The 17,774-nt window shown below is 34.6% G+C and overlaps 1 protein-coding gene across 1 annotated transcript; it reads left to right on the forward strand.

The window, feature by feature from the left end:
- The first annotated feature begins 2,534 nt into the window (after positions 1-2,534).
- LOC106780050 (glycinol 4-dimethylallyltransferase-like) lies at positions 2,535-17,530 on the forward strand. The gene is made up of 13 exons (XM_014668283.2): positions 2,535-2,600; positions 2,712-2,762; positions 4,258-4,538; positions 6,610-6,696; positions 6,789-6,863; positions 15,850-15,933; positions 16,015-16,104; positions 16,358-16,459; positions 16,558-16,653; positions 16,762-16,833; positions 16,924-17,019; positions 17,201-17,305; positions 17,411-17,530. The coding sequence occupies exons 1-13, from the start codon at positions 2,549-2,551 to the stop codon at positions 17,462-17,464; spliced, it is 1,245 nt and encodes a 414-aa protein (XP_014523769.1). The 5' UTR covers positions 2,535-2,548; the 3' UTR covers positions 17,465-17,530.
- Positions 17,531-17,774: the final 244 nt, after the last annotated feature.

Genomic DNA, 17,774 nt, shown 5'->3' on the forward strand with positions numbered 1-17,774 from the left:
AAATGAAAGAAAGATTACCTGTGATGGTCGTCAAACTTCGTTCGAGAAAAGTTTGAGAAGAGAATAGGGTCTCGCGCGCTAAGGTAAAGTGAATGAATTTTCAATCTCCCGCTTAAATTTTTATTGAATTCACTAACCTTTAACATCTAACGTTGGGGCATTCGACGTTTTATATCCTCTTACGTCGAATTACAATTATAAACGACGTTTAATAATTTCATTTATTTATAAAAATGCCACTGGTCATTTTTAACATTGGTTATTCAGTGGTTCAATGTTAAACGCGTGATGTTATATGTTATTTTTGCACTAGTGTCTGCTCTAACATGTTGACTTTACATGGCAAGACAAAGAGGACACAAGATACAAGATTCAGAAGATATCAAATTGTCTAGTGGAAACCAGGAGTGAGTGAAACTTAACCAATCTAGGGTAACATGAGTTATTCGCTAATTTTGGGTACTAGGAGTGGTGAATAGTACTGCATAACCAAAAGTGGGTGAAACTCAACTAGGCAGCGTATCGAGAGATACCAGGAGTTCCTAGGGATACCAAGAGTGGTCAAAATACTCAATTGTAAATAGTGAAACCCTCTAAGGATAGAGGAGATTGGGTGTAGCTTAGTTGGAGTGAACCAATATAAAAATATATGTGCCTTTATTGTTTACTTTTATCTCAACGCTTCTCTTACAAAACATATAATTGCATTATGATTTTGAATATAAAAGCTTCCCATACTAAATTATTGTTCACTAAAAGGAAGTCCTTACAAACACTACAGTGAATATTCTGAATAGTACTTGAAAAGAATTTATTGTTTAAAACCAATTACAAGATCAGGTGTTTAACAACTACTTGAAAAATCTTGTACTCGACGAAAATACTATATCAAAAATGTTGCGAAAAAGTTTTCCATTAAAAACTATTCAAACCCCGCTCCCCCCTTTCCTTCTAGTATTTTTCAAATACTTCAAGTTTAGTTACATTAATTCGTTTAGGTTTCTTTATCTTAGTTCATATTCTTTAATCCTTCCTCTATTTCTCATATAGGATTAGCTTAATACTAGTCATACATTGCATTGCATTTGATAATTCACATTCTTTCCTTTTTAATTTAATTTGTTTTTATGTCTCAACCTTACATTAATAGTAAACATAGTAAATAAATAAAAGGGAATTAAACTTTACATTTTTAAAACTTAATGTTTGCCAAGTTCTTGGATTCATTCCCTAGTTACCCTATACTACATTAGTTTGGACTAGGATTTGTTGACTTTTCACTCAACCAAAAAGTCGTTCAACACTCCACCAACACGTATTCCCTCTGTAAAAACCCTAATTTTAGGTGAGAGAGAGATCTGCCACGTTCCAATCCCTCATTTATACGACTCCGTATGTCAACTTTGGTCAAAGCTCATCAAATTTGGTCAACTAAGGAGCTAAAGTGCAATTTTAGGAAAGAGAGAAAGGTTGACATGCAATTTTAAGAAAGATTCAATTGACAAAAATTTGTCAGATATTTTACAAAATAATTAATTTAATTTTAAAATATCAATAAGAAATATCTACTGAATATTTTTAAAAATTGATTAGATATATTAAATATTTTAAAGATATTGTAGTAACAAATAAAATATTTTAGGTTTAATCATTCCGCAATCCCTTTTTGGGTGAGAATCTCAAATTGGTTATTTTCTTTTTCAGCGTTTCAATTGGGTTCTTATTTTCCCAAAATTGCAACGATTAGACCCTTGTTGTTAAATTGCGCGATGAAGAATTGTGCCTTGATCGCACCTCTACCACATCCTCTGCACCCTGTAGTCCACGCGCAACACCGGTCTTCCCCTCTCCGACAAGACTCGCTTCCAATCCCTCCTACGCCTCTCATCCCTCTCTCAACTCGACCCCGTAAGTAACCCTCTCACTTCACCAATTTCACCGCCAATTGCTCCTTTTCTGCTCTAGTCGCAACATGACCCCGACTCTATTGCCTCGCTCAATTGCGTTGATTCCAAAACGGTGTCGCCAGGCTTCCGATGTGATTTTCCCCGATCCGATTTCGATTTACAAAGAAAGGACTACACTTAATTTAATTTGTTTTGCCCACTTTGCCCTTAATTAAATTTGATTTCCTCTCTTTGCACTTAATTTTTTAATACAAAATACATTTTAGACATGTTTTTAATGCCACCTCAGATTAAACAATAACCTCAACATACTTAACCCAAACTTAAACGGTCGTTTATCTAATTTGACGGATGGTCTCTAATTGCTTCAATTTTATAAAAACAAAGAGCCAATTGAGGCGCTGAAAAGAAAAGAAACCTATTTAAGATTCGGAATCAAAATAAGAACTTATCGAGACATTAAATTTTTTTAATTATACTACTAGTATATTTGTTTGTTTTTTTGAAAGATGGTCTAAAGAAATGTAATATATAAATAAAATAAATCGAATTCGGTATAGTATATAAATCCCTCTCCCCCGTCATCTTCATTATCATGGTGTGTTGGTTTATTTCTTCATCGGAAAGTTCTTTTGTGTTCCATGGCTTCAATGTCTCTTAGGTTCTCTCCCAATATTTCTTCACTCACAAACGGTACTTATTTATATCAACAATTACTTTCTTATTATATTTCAACCATTTTTTATGTAAAACCTTTTTTTTTTATTATTATTACTAATACGATTATTATTGATAATATTGTAGGTGGAAATCTCTGGCGAAGCAAACATTCCAACAAGATTTTTTCCTATGGAAGTATGTTTTACATATCCTCTCTTTCTTTAATTATTTAACCTTTTTATTTGGGTTTAAGGTTTAATCTAATGCAATCTCAAAAACAATCCACTAATAGATAAAACTTTCAAAACAAAAGTTATAATTTTCAAAATCTATTTTTAATTATTCTTCTTTCCATCACTTGATATTGATATAATACCTTTAGAGAATCAACAAATATAATTTTTAGTTTCATACTTTTCTCTGTTTGAAGGAAAATTTACTTTCAGAATTTTCCTTGTTTAGGAAATACTCAAGTACTTTTATCTTTTATTTATTTATTTTGCAAATTTGATATAAATATGTAACGATAAACAATTTTGGAATATCATAATCAAATAAAGGATAAATAAAGTTTTTCAAAATTATATTGTTTGATTTTTATTTTTTTTCATTTTAAAAGTTTTTAATTCAGTCTTTTAATGATGTATTCTTGTCTTAAACACTTTGAGATAGTGTGGTTGTATTTGATATCGTATATTTATAATATATCTCTTATCTTAATAGAAGTATTTTTTTTAAATTATTTCATTTGATTTGTACCATAAATTTTAATTAAGTTTCCTCATGAATTTGTTCATTATATTATTTTATATCTTTCCTAAAATTGAACTTATGAAGGGTGTGTAGTCCAATTTTTCTATGTCGGGTCATAATCTGAAATGTTGTCGTCATCAGGACATATAAATATTATTAAATACTTTCCTCGCAGTCGTCACACGAGATATAAATATTAATAAATACTTTCCTCGCAGTCGTTATGAGATATAAATATTATTAAATACTTTCCTCATCATGAGAAATAAATATAAGATTGAATAGTGAATATTGAGAACTTAATAAGATGGCCAAAAGAGCATTTTTCATATAATTTTCTACATAATAAAAATTAAAAAAGCAATAAAAAGTGGGAAAAAAAATTGACAACCATAAAATCTGCAACAAATAATAGAAAGATTAATCGAAAGTGAAAGGTTACACAAAAATCCTTAATATATAGAAATTTGCGTTAATTTTTATTTACTCTGAGTATTATGTTCAATTTTCAATGAATTAATTTTTATTTGCAAGGAGGAGTCTTGAGTAAAATCAGTCAAACAGTTTGTTATTTGTCAAGCTCTCACAGATTTATTTTTAAAAATAAAAGTATCAATATGTATATAAATCTTTGTCTGACTCTTTTTATATCTGATATAAAAACTAATTATACGTGACTTTGACTAATTACATGTGAATCATGCTAGAAATAAGTTGTTAAAAACAATTTATTTCAATTAAAAATAAAATCAAATATATATGAAATGAATGTAAATTTTATTTTATAAACTAGTTTTATAGTATTAAATTAAACTTAAAATTCATCTTTTACCGTAATATTATAAGCTTGAAATAATGGCCTTTGACAAGATCAATCATTTTGACTTTTGTTGTGCATGGTCACTTACTGCATGCAATAAACATTTTTGTGTTTTAGGTTATTTTGCAACAAAAACTTCAATGTACCAAAGGAAAAATGAAATAGAATATAACCTTTCGAAATTGCAACAACCGATTCTGAAGAATCAGTTCAAAAGTGTTGAAGGAGTGTCTACGAATGAAGAAAACAAGAAGAAATATATTCCCAAAGCAATCTCCGAAGAATCTTCTGGGTCTGAGGAATCCATTGCTTCTGAAACAAAAGACATTGTTGGCTCTGTCAAACGTTTCCTTGTTGCCTTATATTGGTTTGTCTATCCTTATACCATGTTTGGTCGAGTAAGTTCAATCTTTTTAGTTTTCCTTTAATAGGTAGAATTAATTCTTAAACGTTATGGTTAATACTAAATTCTATTTATTTCTACGAAAACTACTTTGGATAACACACTAGTTGAAAAACACTGTTTAACGTCGGTTATTTTGGGCTTTTAACGTCTCATTCACAACTGACGTCAAAATCGGAAACGTCAATGGGACGTCGCACATCCTACACAATAGACGTCTATACAGGCGTCAATTAGTTCCATCTCAGACGTCACTACACGTCGGTGCAGGCATAATCTGACGGCTAAAGGCAATATATAGACGTCAAATGGTGCAATACCCGACGTCTAAGAGCACATAAAGACTTCGAACATGTCACTGACCGCCGTCTAATGTCACTATTAGACGTCGATGTATGCATTAACCGACGTCTAATATAGACGTTGTGTTTTAGTGCAGTTTTGTTCTTGTCTTTGGACAACCCAGTACCATATTCTTTCTTTGTTAGTTTCCCCCGAAAAAAAAGTTGCCTCTTTTGAATTTCTCATGACATTTCGACCCAAAACCGAACCTGGGTCTTTGCTTAGTTCCATTTTCAACCGCAAGAGGGAAAAATTACGGTGAAACGATAACTAGGCAACGACCCAGGGTCGTTTTTGGATCGAAACGCCACGAGAAATCCAAAAGACGCCGCTTTTTCTGGGAGGCAGCTAGCAAAGGAAGAATGTGGTACTACGTTACCCCAAGAGAGGAACAAAATTGCACTAAAACACAACACAAGGAAAACAAATTTTAATCAGTTGAACCAGAAGATAATCGATGAAAGACTGAACAATGTTTAAACGGTAACCATAAAAAAACAGGTACCTGAGATGCAATGCCGCAAGAGAGAAAAAGGAGAGGAGGAAGACGATGCATGATGTTATCATAAACAATAATGGAATGGCGCAAGAGAGAAAAAGGAGAGGAGCCGCAAGAGAGAAAAAGGAGAGGAGGAAGACGATGATATCAGAAACTACAATGTCGTGAAGAGTTTGCGGTTTATTTAACATGAAATGGGGCGTTGGTTGCTCCAGAGACCGACGTCTATAGTCACCTAGACGTCGGTTATCTAACTAATTCGACGTCCAGGATAACATCAAACTGACTTTTTGAATGCCCATTAGACGTCGGCCACCAGGGGAGCCGACGTCTAGGGCGCTGAACCGATTGACGTTTCATTTCCTGTCAGGGACGTAGACGACAGTTTTGAAGGGGCACCGACGTCTATAATAATATAAACGCCGGGTTTCTGCTGTCGGACGTCGAAGTGCCTCGGAGTTTGATGCATATAATTAATTACAGGTACACAGACACCACGCACCCAAAAATGCGACGTCTATTTTGCAGAAATTTTGTCTTCCCGCCTTCCGGACAGACCATAGACGTCGGTTTTTGACTACCTGACGTCTAATCGCATGGGAATCAGGTGACTGACATTAATTACAGCCAAGTAGACATCGCCCCCCATCACAACCAATGTCAAATGCGCAGGAGAAGTCTGTCTTCTCGCCTACCTCATTACATTGGGCGTCAACTTACGACAGAGCTGACGTGTACTACATAATAGACGTCTTATTACCTTGAAGCCGACGTCTAGGTTACTATTTCATTTACAGTAATATCACCGGTCATCATAGGACATCGATGAAGCGCTAACAGACGTATATAAGCTGACGTTAAACAACAATTTTTTCACTAATGACAGTTAAAATATATCATTTATAATATATAACTCTAATTATATAATTAAACTTAAATCTTATTTTACTATCTCAGTCTTATAAAAATAACTTAAATATAAATTTATTTTTTAATATGATACGAGAAACATCTAAAGTTTATATCAAACATTAGAATAATTTAAATTTATAAAAATTTAAATTCAAATCTATATTTTCACCCGTTATCAGATTTACTTCATTTCGATGTTCGATTTTCTTAACATGAAAGAAGTGTATTAGAATTGAATCGGTTTGTAGAAATAAATTATAATTAAACTAATTTCTAATATTCTAATTGTTTAAAATTTATTTGCCTTTGACAGACATTAAGCACGATTTGTGCATCACTTATAGCAGTGGAGAGACTATCAGATATATCATCTCCTTTATTTTTCATTGGTGTATTACAGGTGAGACTCCAAATATGTTGTTTTTATTAAATATTCAATTAAAAGCAATCCTTTACTTTTTTAATACTTTCTGACTTTTTAAAATGTTTCAGGCTCTGCTACCTTTCACGTTGATGGACTTTTACGTTAATGGCGTGAATCAATTGTATGACTACGAAATTGACAAGGTATGAAACTTTTGATGGAACAGATAGCATAGAAGAACCAGAAAAGTATAACCCGAGAGAGAGAACAGAAACTGATAAGCTGAGTAAATGTACTGGATGTGTATTTTCTTATTATATAAAACTGATACAGGTGTAATGTATTTATTGTTAAACTTACAGAAGATTGAGCCAAAAAATGTCCTCCTATATAAATACAAATTATTATAATATATCAAGCTAATTTTCAGCCCACTAAATAAGCTAAACTGTCATATATATACATTTATTACGGTTAATTATCCTAAATTAATAGAATAATCATTACAAATAAATATACAATTGCATATTTTTTGCCATTAATTATGTTGACATCCCTTTCAAATTGATGCTGGTGAATCTACAAACATCAATTTGCCCCCAAGTTGAAAATTGTGATGCTGGCGTGACAACGATTTAGTTAAAATGTCAGCTATTTAAACAGATGTTGAGACATGTAGTAGATTGATGACTCTATGATCATATGCTTCTCGGATAGAGTGACAATGGACCTCGATGTGTTTCGTCCTTTCATGGTAAACTGAATTTGCTATAATTTGTATGCCATTGGTGTTATCAACATGCAGTGGAGTGGGTTGTGCTTAAGATAATCCAAGCTCTTTAAGAAGACCACATAGCCATATTATTTCAGAACAAGCAGTAGACATTGGACGATATTCGTCTTCAGTGAATGACTTTGATATTGAATCTTGTTTCTTACGTTTCCATGAAATAGGAGCATTTCCTAGGAACATACACTAACCAGTAGTTGATCTCCTAGTGTCTGGACAACCAACCCAATAGTGTCAATATATGTTTGGAGTTAAAGAGATGAATTACCAGGAAAGAATAAACCACGACTTAAGGTGCCAAGGAGATATCTAATGATATGTTGCACTGTTGAAAAGTGGAAGTGTCGTGGAGATTGCATGAACTTACTAACAGTGTGTGCAACAAAAGAAATATCAGGGCGAGTGATAGTCACATAGATGAGACTACCAACTAGTTTCTGATATTGAGTGGGATCCTCAAGAAGCTCTCCTTCATGTCGTCTATATTTAACATTAACTTCCATTGGAGTGTCAACAGGGGTAACATTGGTGAGTCCCGCTAATTGGACCAAATTTTGAATATATTTATGCTGATTTATGAAAATGCCTTCAGGATGATACACCTCTAAACCCAAGAAATAATTGAGATAGCCTAACTCTTTCATATGAAAATTTCAATGCAGGATTTGTTGGATTCTAGAAATAGCATCTTGATTAGAGCTAGTGACCACAATGTCATCCACATAAACAAGAAGTACGACTATGCCTTTAGGAGTCTGTTGAAGGAAAATGGATGGATCATATTGACTTTGATTGAAAGAAAAACCAAGAACAGTGGAGCGAAACTTTTGGGATCTACTTCAATCCATATAAAGAGCGTTTCAATTTGCAAACAGTATTCGGGGAGAGGGTCAACATACCACCAGGAAATGTAATGTAAACTTCCTCCTTAAGGTCACCGTGGAGGAATGCATTTTTGACATCCATGTGATGTAGTGGCCAAGATTTGGATGTAACAAGAGCAAGGATAGTGCGCACAGTGGTCATCTTGGCAACTAGAGCAAAATTCTAGTCATAGTCTAGGCCATACTTTTGCTTATTTCCAAGCACAACCAGTTGCACCTTGAAACGGTCTATGGAGCCATCCAAACGTAACTTTATAGAGAACACAAACTTGTTGCCTAAAGGCTTAACAAATGAGGGACATGACACTATATCTCATGTCTGATTTTCTTCCAAGGTGAGAAGTTCACTTTCAATATCTTTTTGCCAACATTCATTCTTCATTGCCTGTTTATAAGAAGGAATAAGAATATATGATAATGTTGTTGAACAGATATACCTTTCCGGGGGCTTACAAATGCGTGAACTACATCGTAAAAGAACTGGTTCTGGTTCTAGAACTTGTACTGGATCAACATCCAAGGAATTATCTTGAAGGGGCCCATGGTATCCTGCTAGGTGATGTTGAGTGGAAGTATTTCGCCTTTGATAGATCAATAGAGGTCTAGATGCTGATTGACTTGTAGAAGAATTAGAAAACAATGGCAAAACAAAAGTTGGAGAAGAGAATGAGTCATGATGGTTTGCAAAAAAAAAAATATACACTTTCTAGAAAAATGACATTTCGAGAGACCTAAATCTGATGAAGGTTAGGATAATAAGATAGAAATCCTTTTTGATGAGGAGAATAGCCAAGAAAAGCACATTCAACAGATTGTGCAATGAACTTGGTGCGTTCTTGTGGAGGAATATGGACATAACATGCACAATCGAAGATACAAAGAGTGGAGTAATTGAGTGGGTGACCAAATAATCGAGTGAAAAAGGATTCATTACTCATGCAAGGATATGGAAATCTGTTTATAAGATGAACTGTAGTCGAAAGGGCTTCACACCAAAATCGTGATGGCACATGCGACTCCAGCAAAAAGTGCGGACAATATCTAGCAAATGACGATTTTTCTGTTCAGCTACCCCGTTTTGTTGGGGGATTGATAAGCATGATCTTTGACATAAAATGCCATTGGATTGTAACAATTCCTTAAATAAGTGTGATGTACATTCCCTCCCATTATTAGAGCGAATAATCTTGATTTTGGAGGAGAATTGGGCCTGAACATAAGCATAAAAAAATTTGAAAGTGGAAATGACTTCATCTTTTTAGCGCAAAAAATAGACCCAAATGAAACGACTATAATCATCAAAGTTACACAATATTTGTAATGAGCATGAGACGTAACTAGTGCCACCCCCAAACATCACTATGGATGATATCAAATGGTTGTGTTTCATGCGACTAATGTGATGGAAAATGTATAATTTTACTTTTGCCAAGCTTACAAGGAATGCAATCAAAATGAATATTATTAAAAGATGGGGGTGTGTTTATTTCCAAGAAAACCATATTTGAGCATGTCATGAAGTACATTTGAGTTGGGATGCCCAAGGCGCTAATGCCACACTTGGTAATCAACAATAGCAGAATTACAAGAGACTAAAGGCAAAGAAAGACTTGGAGATAGCTAAAAATGGATGGGAAAAAGATGTCCAACTTTAGGCCCCTTCGTGATTATCTTCCCCGAGTGTTGATCCTGCACAAGACAACCAGATTGTGAGAATTGAACCCAATAATCATTATCGACTAATTGACCAACAGAAATGAGATTACTGGTGAGACCAGGAGCGACAAAGACATTAGTTAGAAATGAAGAAATATCACTAGTTTTTGTTATAGGCAATTGATTTCTACCAGCAGTATGTATCTTGAGATTCCCTAAATATTTTTTTATGTAAGTAAGGAATCAAGTATTGTTGGTCATGTGGTTGGAAGCCCCATAATCAAAGTATCATGGTGAAGAGGAGTTACCTGAGAATCCCAAAGTAGAAAAAGCTAAAATGATCATTTGTTGAACCATTTCAGGGGTCAAAGTTGGAACATCGTAGTAGTTTTAATGGACAGGTGTTGACCTTATTGGGCATTCCTTAATAATATGACCATCCTTTTTGAAGTAGTTGCATAATTTTTTTGAACAGGTTGAAGCATAGTGGCCAAATCGCTTGCAACTAAAACATTAAATAGTACTCATGTCATGGTGGTGTGACTTCCCTTGTGTCACGTATGCTACTGGAACAGTAGACAATATTTGTTCTTCAATGATGGACTGTGTAATAAGACGTTGTTCTTCACGTAACAAATCATTGAGATATGCATCCAATGGTGGGGCAAGATCTCTTTGCATGAGATTGAACCGGATAACTTCAAAGTCAGATCGCAATTTCATAAGAAATTGGTCACGTTTAGTAAAACATGAATTAGTTGTATGGAACTTAGACCTTCAAAAGGCAAGTTTGCATAAACTATATCAATGTATTCAGCCCAAAGATTCATGAATTGAGAGTAAAAGTTAGAGATGAAGATACTATCCTATTTAAATATAATGATGTTCTGCTTAAGCTGCAATCGGTGAGCTGCATTATTTTGACTATAAATTTGCTTCAGGTAAGAGCACATTGTAATTGCAGTCTTGTAAGGGCGAAGATTTAGGACAATGTCCGAATCAACGGAACCAAGAATCCAGGTCATGACTTGAGCATCTTTGACTGTCCATTTGGCATGAGCAACCGTCTCTTGGTCTTTGTTAGGGGCGCGAGTGTTGCCATCAACATGACCCCAAAAATCTTTTCCGGTGACAAAGATCTAGATTTGGAACGCCCAAGCTGAGTAATTTTTCTCATTAAGGTGAACAAATAAGACATCATATTTTTCGGAAGCCATGGAGCTATGGAAATAGGAAACGAAAAAAAAAAAACCAAGAAGAATCGTGAAGCAGGATCGTTAATCTAGGTAGGGGCTAAAAAAACTGATACTGTGTTAAACTTAGAGAAGATTAAACCAAAAACTATCCTCCCTCTTACTGGAGAATTTTTCATATAAATATAAACGATTAGAATCTATCAAGCTGATTTTCAGCCCACTATATAAGCTAAATTGCCATATATACATTTAATACAACTAATTATCCTAATTAAAAGAATAACCGTTATAAATAAATATACAATTGCATATCATTTGCCATTAATTTTGTTGACATTTATAACATTCATTGTATAGGTTTCAAAACAGTTAAACAACTGTCTTGGCTTATTAACTCACATTAAGACTCTGCTCTAAGACAAGCATCTAGTGAGATAACACCCATCTTCTTCTTTAGTAGCTCAAAGCTCTCAATCTTCAATGCCTTTGTAAGAATGTCTGCCATTTGCTCCTTAGTTCTACATTATGCTAGGACAATTCTCCCTTTGTTCACCAAATCCCTTAGAAAATGGTTCTTGACTTCTATGTGTTTGCTTCTACCATGACTCACTAGGTTCTTGGACAAATTTATAGCTGGAATATTATCTATCCCTAGCTACAGTGGAGTCTTTATAGGAACCCTTAATTCCTTTAGCAATTCTTCTAGCCATACACCTTGGCAAGCTAAAAAACTTTCAACAATCTACTCTGCTTCATAGTTGGATAAAGCAACTACTAGTTGCTTTTTAGAACACCACGAGATAGGTGCCTTATTTACCGGAAGTACTCTTCCTTTCCACTGGACCACCATCATGATCCAAATCAGTATAGCCAACTAATTCCAGCTCAAATTTTTGTTTTCCAATGGGGAAAAGTATTCCATGGTCAATCTTGCCTTGAACATATCTTAGCACCCTCTTAGCAGCAAGTAAGTGAAATCTCTTCGGGATGCCCTTGAATCTGCTGGTCAAGCCAACACAAAACTGTTACACAAAAATCGTAAAGAACCAACTATTTGCTTGAATTCAGTCTCATATATTCCCTTCTCTGATTCATCTCTCAGCACTTCAATTTACCTCCATTGCACTTTTTGTAGCCTTGCAGGATGAAATGTTAAAACACTTTCACAAATCTCAAGCATATTTCTTCTTTGGTGCATCATCAAACCTGCAGTAGTATAGGCAAACTCCATTCCTAAGAAATAACTCAACCTTCCTAGGTCTGTCATTTCAAATTCAGATGCCATAACCCTTTTAAAATCTTCTATATGAGTTTCATTTGAACCTGTTATGAGTAAATCATCCACATACAAGCATAAGATCAGTAGATCTTCTCCTGTGTCTTCCTTCACATAAACTCCATGCTCCATAACACACCTTATGAATTGGAGTTTGATGAGAAAGGAGTCAATCCTTTTGTTTCAGGCTTTCGGGGCCTGCTTCAACCCGTATAAGGCTTTATGTAGCCTATAAAATTGTGCTTCTCTTCCTCTTTCAATGAAACCAGGAGGTTGTTGAACATAGACCTCTTCTTCCAAGGATCCGTGAAGAAATGCAAACTTCACATCAAGCTGGAAGAGTGGCCAACCTCGTGCACAAGCTACTGCAATCATCAATCTAATTGTTTCCATTCTAGCTACTGATGCAAACACTTCTGAAAAATCCACACCTTGCTTCTGAAGAAATCCCTTTGCAACCAATCTTGCTTTATGCTTGGATATTAATCCATCTGGCTTGAGTTTCTACTTGAACACCCATTTCATTCCAATGTTTTTCTTCCCAACTAGAAGATCAACTAACTCCCAGGTTTCATTCTTCTTAATGGAATCAATTTTTCCCATCATTGCATCTCTCCACACAGATTTCTTCAAGGCTTCTACTTCATCTATCAGTTCTGCACCTGCAAACAAAGTTATGTGCACCAGATCTCCTTCATCACCAATCTGTGTATCAACATACACCTCACACTCACTAAATCTCTATGGCAACACATGTCTCTTTCGTGGTCTAGCAGCTTCAGAATATTGCTAATTATTTTGCACTCATTCACACCACTTCCAGATTGCACGCCCTCACTGCTTTCAAAGTTCACTTTTAACTCTACTGTGTTGCCAAATTCCTGACGCATTGTAGACTTCACTAGGCTAACTTGCTTCTGCTTTCAATCTCAGTTTTTATCCTCCAGAACAACCACATCTCTGCTCAAGATCACCTTTCCTTTAATTGGACCAAAGAGTTTATAGGTTCTAGTTGAGTGATAGCCAACGAAAATCATTGCCTCACTTTTGTCTTGTAGCTTACTTCTTCTTTGATTTGGTACATGTGCATATGCAAGTGATCCAAAGACTCTTAGATGGATCACGAATGGTTTAACACTTGTCCATACCTCCAAAGGCATTTTTCCTTCCAACTTCTTTGTTGGACACCTATTTAATATATAGACAGTTGTTGAGACTGCCTCTCCCCATAGATTGTGTGGCACAAATTTCTCCTTTACCATGCTTCTGGCCATATTAAGTATTGTTCTATTTCTCCTCTCTGTCAGCCCATTGAGATGAGGAGTATAGGGTGTTGTAACTTCATGTTTGATTCCACTCGTTTGACAGTGGTGTTCACAACTGCTTGAGGTAAATTCACCTCCTCCATTCGTTCTCAATATCTTCAATAATCTTCCACTTCCCTCTCCACACTTGCCTTGAATTTGAAGAACACAAGGTCTTCACTCTTCAATTTAGTCACAAACAACCAAATCATCCTATTGCATTCATCCACAAAGGTGATGAAATATGTGTTTCCAGTTAGTGAAGGGACTTCAAACGGTCCACACATATATGAGTGAACCACTTCTAAGCACTCCTTTGTTTTCATGCACAAATTTGTCTTGAATGGCTTTCTGGATTGCTTTCCTACCAGATGTTTCACACACCTTTTTCTGGCACACTGATACTAGGCAATCTTGTAACCATCTGCTTCATTTCCAATCGTTGCAGGCTCCTCCAATTCAGATGGCCAAACCTCCAATGCCACAACCAATCTTCTTCTTTCACAACATTCATACACTGAACATTCTCCAGTGCCTCCAAGCTGATTTTAAATGTTCGATTCTTTGAGATCTTGCTTCTCAAGATCAGGTTTCTGTTTTCATCAAACAACTCTACATTATTGAATCCTCCCATTATTGCTGTAAAACCCTTTTGAATCAGTTGGCCGATACTCAAAAGGCTGCATCTCATTCTTGGCATAAATAACACATTGGTTATAATGGCACCTGGGCCATTCTTCCTTTTGATGAAAACATCACCAATTCCCTCTACTTTCAAGGTGTTATTATCAACAAACTTCACCCTACTCTTCTTGGTTTAATCATGATTCACCAATCATTCTCTATGGCATGTCATATGATTCGAGCATACCGAATCCAAATACCACAGTTGATCTTTAGAGTGTGAGTTTTCTGCACATGTAGTTACCATCATAGTGAGTGTGGTTCTAAATCAAATTCCTTTGAACCATGTGAGCCTCCTTTCCTTGAACCTTCTTCTACTTTCCCTTATCAGAATAGCACTCGTAAGAGTAGTGCTCGTACTTATGGCAATTAAAAGATTCAACATTCCTCTTGTCTTTCTTGCAGAAGGTTTTATCTGATTTGCCATTCTTTTCCTCTACTGCAGCAGTTTCATCTTGCTAATCTTTGGTCTTATCATTTCTCCCTTTTCCTTTCACATGTTTCCCTTTTCATTTCTTGAATTTTTTTCTTCTCTTCATTCTTGGAGTGATGCACTTTCAATGCCTGCTCATCATTCCTGATTGGGTTTCTGTCCAACAATCTTATTTCATGTGCCTCCAAGGAACTTTGAAGTTCCTCGATCTTCATCTTCTCAAGGTCTCTTGACTCTTCAATAACTACTATAGTGTATTCGAACTTTGTAGCCAATTCTCAGTGATCATCAGGTCACTAACTTTCTCTCCACACCCTTTCATCAAATTTGTAAGGGCAAGAATCTTGTTGAAATACTCTTCCACTTTATCACATTCTTCCATTTGTAAGAGCTTGTACTTCCTCCTCAAGGTCTGAAGTCTCACCTTCTTTATCTTTTCTCCTCCTGCATGACACCTTAACAGAATGTTCCACGCCTCCTTTGCTGTCATAGCATTTTGGATTTTCTCGAAATGTGTATCATCAATGCACTGATGAATAATGAAGAGGGCTTTGTTATACTTTCTTCTAAATGCAGCCTTCTGATCCTCTAAATCACCAAGGTCAGGCTAGAATCCATTTTCCTCTACCACATCATTGACATCTGGAAACTTAAACAAAACTCTCATCTGCGTGCTCCATGTGATCCAATTCTTCTCTTTCAGAATAGGAAGGTTTGTTGTTGGCATATCCAATCACGCCATGCTTCAACCACTTTTCTTTGATCAAGAATCAGAATCTTGAACACCATTCTTCCTTTTTTGCCTTAATCACTCTAGTCAGCCGCACTGCACCACGAAGCTCCTTAGGTCCTCACTCGACCTGGCCATTTAAATATGGTAAAAAAAAAGTGCCATTTAATGAGCTTTTTGAAGGAAGTACTGTATTGCTTGTGTTTTATTAATCTTTGTTCTTTTCTTTTTTGAAGATAAACAAACCATTTCTTCCATTGCCATCGGGAGCATTTTCCTTTACAACTGCTGTTGTTATTACTGTGTCATCTGCAATCATGGTATTAATCCATTTTTTACAACAGTACAGGGTCCTTTTATATATAGCAGATGAGGCTTATTGTTTTATTCTTTTGTCACAGGGTTTTTTGGCTAGCTATATCATAGGTTCTTGGCCATTATTTTGGGGTCTTCTATCATACTTTTTAATATGGAGTGGTTATTCAATTAAGGTGAGTTCTTTCAATTGCACCTATAATTATTTTTCCTTAGCTGTCGTTAACTCGACTATTCTCAAAGTGTTGATAAGGATGACCTATATAGTATATGATCAAATTTTCCTATTTAATTTGTCAAACTCATAAGTTTCTTTAACTTTTTATATATTTCAAAAGAAGACTTTTAATACCTTATGTTTTTCCCTTGTTTCACGTGCTAAGTTTTAATGTTCTCTTTTTGTTATAACACTATTTTGTAACTTTTCAGGGTCCCTTCTTGAGATGGAAGAAAAATCCACTACTTGCTGCAACTTGCATATATACTAATTTGGCTCTTATATATTCCATTTCGTTCTTCTATCACATGAAGGTTTGTCTATACAATATTATTAATTAAAGTATAAGATTAACATGGGAAGAGTATTTTTTTTATTTTTTTAATGAAATAAATTGTGTGAAATTGTCCAGACTTTTGTGTTGAAGAGAGCAGTTGTCTCTCCAAAGCCACTGATGTTCTTTGTTGCATTCATGAGCATATACTCATTGGGTATAGCACTATTCAAGGTAAAGTTTTATGCTTTCTCAAACTATACATACATTATTCAAACATCAAATTTTTTTGGTTTGATATGTGACTAGTATTAAATATTTTATTGGATGTTTATTCTATAGGATATACCAGATATTGAAGGAGATAAAGCATATGGCATCCAATCTTTTGCAACAAGTTTAGGTCAAAAAAAGGTTTGTTTTTGAGTAAATCATGTGATGTTTTTGTTTTAATAAATCACATCTATTTGATGTTATTCCTAAACAATCTTCCTTAATTATTAGGTATTCTGGATATGTGTTTCCATTTTTGAATCTGCTTTTGGAGTTGCCATTCTGGCAGGACTATCATCTTCTCTACTTTGGGTTAAACTTGTCATGGTAATATACTTTTCACACCTATATACATTGTAATTATGAACAGAGAGATTATAATGTCACCTCTTAGAATTGTTTTTTTTTTTTTTAAATATCATGCTTAATTTCTTTATTTTATTAGTATAATAGATATATTTAAATCTTTTCAATAATGGTTGAAATTTTTTGGGTGTGAAACATTCAGGGTCTGGGAAATGCTGTTCTTGCTTCAATTCTCTGGAACAAAGCCAAATTTGTAGATTTGAGTGACAAAGCTTCCATTAGATCGTACTATATGCTGATTTGGAAGGTAATACTCTTAAATAATGTTTATAATATAAGATATACTTAGTTTATCATGTGACAAAGCATATTTGGACGTGATTTGTTGATGTTTTTTTTTTCTTGTTTGCAGCTATTGTACGTGGCATACTTGCTCATCCCTTTAATTAGATTTAGTTATGTTTGAAGATTAAAACAATATGTTCACAGTTCATTGAACAAAGTATTGTCATTTATCAACCTTGTACACTATTGGAACTCTACCTTCTATATTTTTCATATATGCTCTCTACTTTCTATGTTGGTTATGATAATAATCAACTAATAATATGAACTTCTTTACATTGCTTGTTTTGAAATTAATCCAAAATATGTATGCAAAAAATAATAGCTCTAAGCATATATACATTTGACTAGTTCTAACAAAGCAAAACAATTTTAATAACTAAAATATTTATTATAACCTAAAGTTCCTATTATTGTAAATAAAATAAACC

This window comes from Vigna radiata, unplaced genomic scaffold (genome assembly GCF_000741045.1).
Source record: "Vigna radiata var. radiata cultivar VC1973A unplaced genomic scaffold, Vradiata_ver6 scaffold_387, whole genome shotgun sequence".
Classification (NCBI taxonomy): Eukaryota; Viridiplantae; Streptophyta; class Magnoliopsida; order Fabales; family Fabaceae; genus Vigna; species Vigna radiata.